Raw genomic sequence first — 8,091 nt, 5'->3', positions numbered from 1 at the left:
TGTTGTTGTGGAAATTTTCCCGAGCAATTTTGCATCACGTGAGATAGATGTAGAACATTGTTGGGGAAGCCTGTTTCCAGTATGTATGGAATATATATGTCTTTAGACTCCATCAAATCTAGGGAGTGTGGTAGAATTTTATCCATTATACTTGCACTGGTCGTTGTAGTACATTCATCCTGGAAGGCTAAGTTCGCTCAGAGTAGAGATAACTTGAGGTGTCGAGAAAAATAATCGCAACACGTTTATTGGACAGCACCGTGCATAGCGCTGTCCAATAGGTGCGTTCCGATTACTTATCTCCACGCATCAAGTGATCTCTACACTCAACAAACTTAGCCTCCCAGGCTAGTTCCACTGAATTTCGAATGAGCGAGGTACCTTAGGATCTCTGATTAATTTGAAAAAAAAAAAAAAAAAATATGCAGTGAACCCCGCGTATAACGATATTGGTGGTAATCGCGAATTCCATCGTTATACGGGGTACATCGTTAAACGAGGGCTGACCTAAATAGCGCGTCCCCGAAAAGCCGCGCGCCACCCCGCGTGTAGCAAAAAAGAAAGAAAACAAACAAACAGATGCTATAAAAAAAGAAAACGCGAAGCTGTGTGACATCGCAGTGGCTTGGGAAAACAGCGATCAGAACTCGTGGAGGGAACCAGACAACATAGCAGGACAACTTCTGGCAACACTACACGTCACCATTCCGCAAGTCGGCTTCACCTAACGCCTGCGTGCTTTAGGAGAAGCTCGCTTTAGAACACTGTCGCGCGACTCGCTGGTGGAAAGCACGTGCTAGGCCTTTTGAATCATCTCGCGAATTTGAGCAGCATTGGCCAAATACGGAGACATAAAAGCGTTACCACCTACCTCTTTCACTGACAGTATTGGAAAATAAACAGTCTTGCCTCAATTTTTATTTTGGTTTAATTATTTTGATGTGAATTTCGGATGATACGAATTTTTTCCGCTGCCCCGTAAGATTCGTAGCATCGAGACTCTACGGTATCTTATCGCGGCGAATATCGCCGCGTGGTTACGGGCACGGGACAGCGTCCAACATCGTTTTACCGGAACCGCGGTCTCCATCGCTATACGCGGGTCGTTTCCCCATAGAACCAATGTATATTTTGACGGTAAAATCATGAACCATCGTTTTACGAGGGATATCGTTATCCGCGGGTTCTACTGTATATAATTGATAGGCTTTGGTCAATGATGAAAAAGTTACCCAGTTTCACCTTCGGGGGCAAAGCTGTTAGTGAGGGCGAGGGGAAGACAGGGCAAACGCCCTCAGAAGCTCTGTACACAAAGAAAAGTAATTTCCAATCCTCTACATTCCCGCTTTATACTGTACAAACAACCTGCCATTCAGCGCCTTCCCTGGTGAGGGCACCGCTGCAATCTGTGACGAGTGGTCACAAAACGACACCAATAATTTTGTCCCTCTCCCTCATGAACAGCTTTGCCGCTGAAGGTTTCACCAAAGTCTATCAAATAGATTTTTTTTCGATCGAATCGGTGAACCTGAGGTTTGTTGCTTGTTCGAAATTTGGTGGAACTAGCCACGTTCTGTTTGTTTCTCTATATGAAAATAACCACCGGAATTTGACGATGTTTCCAGTGCGCAGAAAATATAGAAAAGAACAATGAAGGAAACTCTGGCACATTTCATATGTTTCGGGTGGAGAAGTTTTCTTGCTGCACATGCAAGGTGGCATGCTGGGAAAGCTGCACATTTCATGCTCCAACATTACCGCGTTGAAATGTTACGCATGAAAACACAGGTGACAGTTTTGCATACCAGGGTGTCGAACCGAAACGTTTTTCGTTGCGGTTTTTGTTCCGGTTACATCATAAACGATCCGGTACCGGTTCTGCTCCGGAGCAAAAAAATAATGGTTCATACCGGTTTTTAACCGGTTCCGCTTCTGCTGGGAATATTCATCCCCACAAAAAAAAAAATCAATGTTACAAAATGTAAACCCGTTTATTCCGCATACATGGTATTTAATATTTATAAACAGCTGTGAAATTGGTAGCTCCTGGTTCCTGTAGGTTACTGTCTGTTCAAATGGGCTTTCTCCTTTCTTGAAGCACATGCTACAAACGGACTTGTTTGTCGTGATGTCATACGTAAAGTACTTTCTTGCTGGATTGGAGCGATCGCGTACCATCCGAATGTCTGTTGCTACTGTCTAGCCAGCAAGCACCACCGCACGAGTACCACGCAAATCGAGGAACACCTTCACTCACAAACGCGCTCGACGGCTCAGTTTTATTTTCTTCGTGTCCTGTCCACAAAAGAGTTGCCACTTCGCATGGGCTTGCCCTCGCGTATACGTAAATGTATTCAACTTAGCTGCTCTCAAACAAGGGACGCGTTGCACGACATTACCGATAAACAAGCCGTTATGCAGCCCCCTTGGGTCGCTGTTTAGTTGAGGAGAGTTTGCGGGGATCAAATTAAAACGAACACTACGGCACATTGCTAGAGAGTCACATGTACCTCTAAGTCTGTGTGCGTGTGCGAACGATAAACCATTACAAAGGGAGCCTAAGGGTCATAGTATACCGACATACATTCCACAGTAACCGTAACCCTACAGTATCCATGACATGACTTCAGAGCACACGACGTCTGTTTCATTCGCCTATCCGTAGTCCAAACCGGCAAAGTTTTTTCTTGGACCGAAAACTGTTAAATATATTTTTCGGTTTCCCTCCTGAGCGAAAAAAACGTATACGGTTTCGATTCCGTTCCGGTTCGCACCAAAATAGCGTTTTTTTTTTTTTTTTTTCGGTTCCGGTTTTGGGTTCGCTCCGACACCCTGGCATACGCAAGTTAGACGGTTTGCTGCTTTCCTGGGAAATGGGTGTTGCCATCTGTGAGTGGAAGTTTAAAGTAGCAAATGGCAACATTTAAGGACCTTTAAGCTGGAAATTGACGTCTCCACATTTTAGGCCCTCGGTATGGCTGTGAATCGGATGTCTCGCGTTGAGTACAATTTCTGTCTCAACTTTAAAATGGTATTTGTACAGTTGTCAGCATGCTACCTAGTTCATCATTAAAAGGAACAATTAAGTCATCATTAAAGGTGTCAATTAGATTTTTTAATCGCGGAAACACTGTTTTTCATGCCATCGCAGTTTCTTCTTTACCAAAACCAAGGAAGCCCCTTTTGTCTATCAAATAAGATTCCTATATTTCCCTCTTCTCCTGGAACGCATCATTATCTGTGGTTTAATCAACTCTGCTTTGTTTATAAAGAATGAAAAAGAGGCTTGCTAAAGGCAGTCTTTCTGGCCTGGCCAGAGCCCCCAGTGAGAGGAGTTTCTATCACGAGAAGCCCATGCCATTTGGACAGTGTTAAAACCCACTGCTACTTCTCCTTTGGGTGTCACCAAGATGGCTCCACCACAGCCACCTTTCGTCAGATGCTTCATGTACTCTAAGGATTTGTCCACAGCCGTTTGGGGCGAAAGTCCTGCAGGGAGAGAACAGTATTGCGCATAAATATAGGGACGCTGCGTTACCTCATTCAGCATGCTTGAAACTGCTTTGTAACTTTTTTGTACACTTTCAACCGGTGCAAAACTATAGGGACACTTAATGTGGATTGCTCCACGAACGCAAATGTTACGATTAAAATGGGAGGTACGACAGTGGACACTGCCTGACCGTTTTTACCACCCAATTTTCCAAGAATGCTTGCAAAAATGGGCAGTTAAGTTCCACACAGGAAGCATGAAGAGGCAAGATTGTCCAACAGCACCATATACCATAAGAAAGACACTCTTGAGTGGACATTGCCCACCAACACATCAACACCGGAAACCCCAAGGGTTCATTTTGGAATCCTGTTGCCTTTTTCCCCAATTCTTTCATTACATCAACACTGACTGGACGAAGGTGTGTCTTTCTAAAGTTTCACACATCAGGTGATCTTAAGCGACGAGAACAACTCTGATGATTTGTGGCGGATCAGAGATGGATTGCGGCACAACAAGGGCATACTTGAGGTCACCTTGCAGAATAGGAATCGGTAGCCTGCAAAGTCACCTTTACATCCTTCGTTGCCGAAACAATGCCACCTGAGCATGGCTGGAGGCTAACAAAGGGAAATCATTGTGTGCAGGATAGTACCTGCCAAGAGCTCAAATACGCAATAAGGCCGGGTTGTTGATGAAAAACGTTTTTTTGTTCCGCTTCCGAGGATAATGGTTCAGCTCCGGAGTAAAACAAGAACAGTTCAAACCAGTTCCATCTATGATTTTCGTAAAAATGAACACGAACAACACACAGATTTGTAAATGAGGATGTGTGCTTCTTAGCTATATGCTACTCTTTACATTTTATGGCGAATCACTCGGGTTCTGAGGCAAAGGTTATGCCGATTTTGAAGGTTTTTGGAAAGAAAAGAGAAACGCAAAAATCCCAGAGGTTCAAGAATTCCATCTGGAAACATAAAAATGGATACGATAGAAGGTGGTTATGTGGGCTTTTTAGTCGTAGTCTGTCTTAAAAACATTAAAACAAAACTGACGACTCTAAAACACTAACCGGCAGTGCAAGCACACTGACTGTGTGATTGCGCTCTTGTGCTCCGGAACGAAAAACCTTCTAGTTCGCCCAAAATGGCAGTTTTTTTTTTTCTTTATTTGAGACCATAGATAAGAGATTTGTGGGAGTCCATCGATTCTGACACAACCTAACCGAGAGTGTTCAACTGCATCTCCTCGACGTTATTTCTGCCAAAGAATCACCGGGTCAATATACAAAAAATTATATGGCACAAGCTCGTAAAAAAAGATTTTCTGTGGTCTTCAAGTATGCCGAAAGCGGGACGCAGTTTTCAGGGGTGTCCCTATATTTAAGTACCACACTCAAAAAATAAATAGCATTCCAATGTTGAGTTCGTGAAGGCAAGGAGCGAAACAGCAATGAGCCTAGGAGTCTGGTCAGTGTCTTTAGTATATTGTTATACACAGTATCTTTCCAACTGAAATTTCTAGATGACATTGAAAAGCTTGCTATGTTAGTCGTTATTACCATTATTCTCGGAGGCTCTATTGTTGTGTTTGTCCACAGATGAAGCTCGCCTTGGCTCTTTTGCCTTTCTGTTTGAAATCTGGGTAACTCCCATAAAATCCTACTAATCTCGATTGCCTTCAGAGTCCCACCTAATTTATCCCGCTGAATCTCGCGTGCCTCCTTGTGTTTTCGTGAGATGTTGTCCCTTTCTCTCTGCAACGCGATATACGTAAAATTAACGCAAAAATGCGCAGAAATTGGCTTCTTCCTGGCAGCGCTAGCTCTACCGTCTGCCTCCCACCTCAAAACTAGAACACCATCCTGGACAGATTTAGAATGCAGCAAAGAATGTTGAAGGGAGACTACGGGACAACTCGAAATTCATATAGTGACAGTGTAAATAAGTTTGGTACACTCTTTAGAAATGAGAAACAGAGTTGGTAGTGGGCAGAAGAGCTTGGAAGTTGATACCGAAACCAAAACTCCCTCTCCTGTAACCTGCGTGACATCACAAGTGGTCTCGCGTGGGTTTTGAAGTTCTCGCCAATGGTAGAAGAGAATCTACAGAAAGGATCGCACCAAAAATACCAGCAACATGGAGCCCAGTGTCGCTCGACTGTGGAGGTGCACGGAATCACTCAAAGGGAAATATTCCTTTTCCAATTGTCTGCGAATGGAAACTGACCTTGCTGTAGAAGGAAGAGAATGTGCTTGGAAAGGCAAGCGCGCATGATGGCTTCTCCGTGGCCCGTCGTAGAGACCGCCCCTAGAGTGTCGTCGGCGATACCCCCAGCCCCTACAATTGGAGTGTCCCCTACTCGCCCCTTGCGCTGACCAGTGAGACCCCCGGTGGACGTGGCACAGGCAACACGTCCCCTCGAGTCGACGGCCACGGCACCCACTGTGTCGTGCTCCATCCTGAAACGTGGCAGGCTCGTAATTGGCTCAATTGTGCAAAAGCTACACTTACGGTTTATCATTTATCGTGGAGGAGACGGTTCCATTAAATGTTTTGTGTTCCTCGAGGCGCTTCCTGGCCAAGTCGGAGACGAGGCTGTCGTTGTCTACCAGGGGAAGACCAACTTCTGCGGCAAATTGGTCGGCCGCATCTCCAACCAATAGGATGTGCTCCGTCTGAAATTAAGGTCTGTCACGAGCGATCGCGAACGTTAAAATAATGCCACCTTCTCCATAACACGTCTGGCCACCGTGACTGGGTGGGCGACTCTCCGCGCAGCTCCTACAGCTCCGGCTCTGCCCCGAGTACCCTCCATTACGAGAGCATCCATTTCCACTCGACCATCCACTGTCAATGAGGAGCCATACCCTACGAGTGTAAAGGTGTCCGTAAATTGTGTTTCCTCGTTGGAATGGAAGGAGTGTACCAGCATTGAAACTTGGAAGGGATTCTAACACTCGAACAGCTTCTTCAACGGCATCCAGGGCGGCTGTCTCCGCGTCAGGTCTGGTCAGGAGCTCAAAACCAGCATCTAGTGCTTGCAGCAAACCTGTATGTTTAGGACTTTCTAGGGACTGGGGTATCCTTGCAGCACCACCATGCACAACGAGAACGGGTAGACACGGCATATTCACCTTCTGTAAAGGACAACCACCTAAAAGTGAAAATATAAAACACCCCAACCCACTAATGACTACAAAACGTCACGTATACCAGGCGTGAAAGAATACAACCAGGGGCAGATCTAGAGGGGGAGGTCAGGATGGTCACGTAGTGTTTAACCTTGATTGCTTATCTACCGTGCTGAACCCCCTCTCCAAAAATTCCTGGACAGCAACAATCAAGTCCCATTCAGTTGCACCACCAAGTGCAATTGGTTTTGATCATATTGACACCTATGTTTCGCTTTTAAATGCATCCACTAATTATTGAAAGCCATAAGTTTGGCTACGGAACTACACCGAAGGGAGGGGGAGAGTTTCCAATCTGCCGGAGGGGCTGTAAAGTAAGACCTAAGACAAGGAGTTCAGACAAATTCCCGTTACGGGGGGGTTACTCTCGCCGGAACCCCCCTTTCATGCACAGAGGTCGGGCAGGGTGCGGAAATTACGTGTTTCGACATCGTGAGGCAAATGTTTACAGGATTTTCATGATGCTCAGCTGGGTAGACTTCCGCGGGGGGGGGGGGGGGGGGGGGGGGGGGGGGGGGGGGGGCTGGACCCCCTGGGAAAGTTCGGGGGGAGAAGGGCTAGGCCCCCTCGCAGTCGGCGCCAATGCAAATATTGTTATTCGTAAGTACACAATCCTGATGGCTCCATTTTGCACAATTTTTAAGGCAGGCAAGCGAGATTGATAGCATAACGGCATCTCCTAGCTCCCATACCTTTAAGGACACTGTATTTTCGAGGATCCCAAAGGAGTAGTTTTCAGTTTTGTACGGCCACGTGAAAGGCTTCTTCTGCTCGGTGTAGTCTAGATGCTAGCCAATCGCGTTTTCGTTTTAAGTATTGAATGCGCCAAGACTTGAGTTTATATCCAAAAATGACACCACAAACAAACGATACACAAACGACGAGCGAGATTTGTCTACCGCTTATCTCCGCCATCTTACTGCGACCTTGTGCCCAATTTCAGTCGAATTCTTCTTTCTTCGGAGAAATATTTTCATTCTGTAGTACCCCAATACTATCCCAGTCCCACCATATACCAATACCAAGTAGGAACTAGGAACAGGAACCACAAACAAACAGCCCCTCCCCATAGAAATCAGCAACCAATGAAAAGCCCTCAAGTTTGATTGACACGTCGAGCCTCTTTTGTGGGCTCCTCCCCAACGGGTCCTCTGCATCACGATCCCCGATACAATGGGATCGGTCCCAAGATCATTCATCATCATCTCACCTGCTGTGCTCTGCCAGACACACGAATATGCGACTTCTCACTTGCATGCTATCTAGGCAGAAATGCCTTATCAAAGTCCAAGTGTTATCACTACAGCCCTCAAAGGCCACAATGGCATCTCATAAATAGGAGCATCAAATTCGGAGCGAGAGTAGCAGACGAAAAGCCTTGTGGAAACAAAAATTTATTGTGGAT

The 8,091-nt window shown here is 45.8% G+C and overlaps 1 protein-coding gene across 5 annotated transcripts; it reads right to left on the bottom strand.

The window, feature by feature from the left end:
• Positions 1–3,093: 3,093 nt before the first annotated feature.
• LOC135397386 (isoaspartyl peptidase/L-asparaginase-like) lies at positions 3,094–7,985 on the bottom strand. 5 transcript variants are annotated; one of them, XM_064628961.1, is made up of 6 exons: positions 7,897–7,985; positions 6,422–6,632; positions 6,221–6,363; positions 6,007–6,170; positions 5,722–5,954; positions 3,094–3,489 (listed from the first exon to the last, which is right to left on the bottom strand). In XM_064628961.1, the coding sequence occupies exons 2-6, from the start codon at positions 6,621–6,623 to the stop codon at positions 3,290–3,292; spliced, it is 942 nt and encodes a 313-aa protein (XP_064485031.1). In that variant the 5' UTR covers positions 6,624–6,632; positions 7,897–7,985; the 3' UTR covers positions 3,094–3,289. The 5 variants fall into 5 exon arrangements, with proteins under 5 accessions (XP_064485031.1, XP_064485028.1, XP_064485032.1 ...); XM_064628958.1 differs by lacking the exon at positions 7,897–7,985 and adding an exon at positions 7,586–7,737 and having other exon boundaries at positions 6,422–6,649; XM_064628962.1 differs by lacking the exon at positions 7,897–7,985 and adding an exon at positions 7,586–7,735.
• Between the last annotated feature and the right edge of the window lie 106 nt (positions 7,986–8,091).

Source organism: Ornithodoros turicata, chromosome 6 (assembly GCF_037126465.1).
Source record: "Ornithodoros turicata isolate Travis chromosome 6, ASM3712646v1, whole genome shotgun sequence".
Lineage (NCBI taxonomy): Eukaryota > Metazoa > Arthropoda > Arachnida > Ixodida > Argasidae > Ornithodoros > Ornithodoros turicata.
This window is presented reverse-complemented; position numbering and strand designations above follow the sequence as displayed.

Bases quoted from the DNA above. Each gene is read 5' to 3' on its own strand.
- LOC135397386 (XM_064628958.1), bottom strand. The intron at 6,364-6,421 runs GTACACTCCTTC...TTACACTCGTAG, and splicing joins CCTTCCAAGTTTCAATGCTG to GGTATGGCTCCTCATTGACA. The intron at 6,171-6,220 runs GTGGCATTATTT...CCTTAATTTCAG, and splicing joins CCAGACGTGTTATGGAGAAG to ACGGAGCACATCCTATTGGT.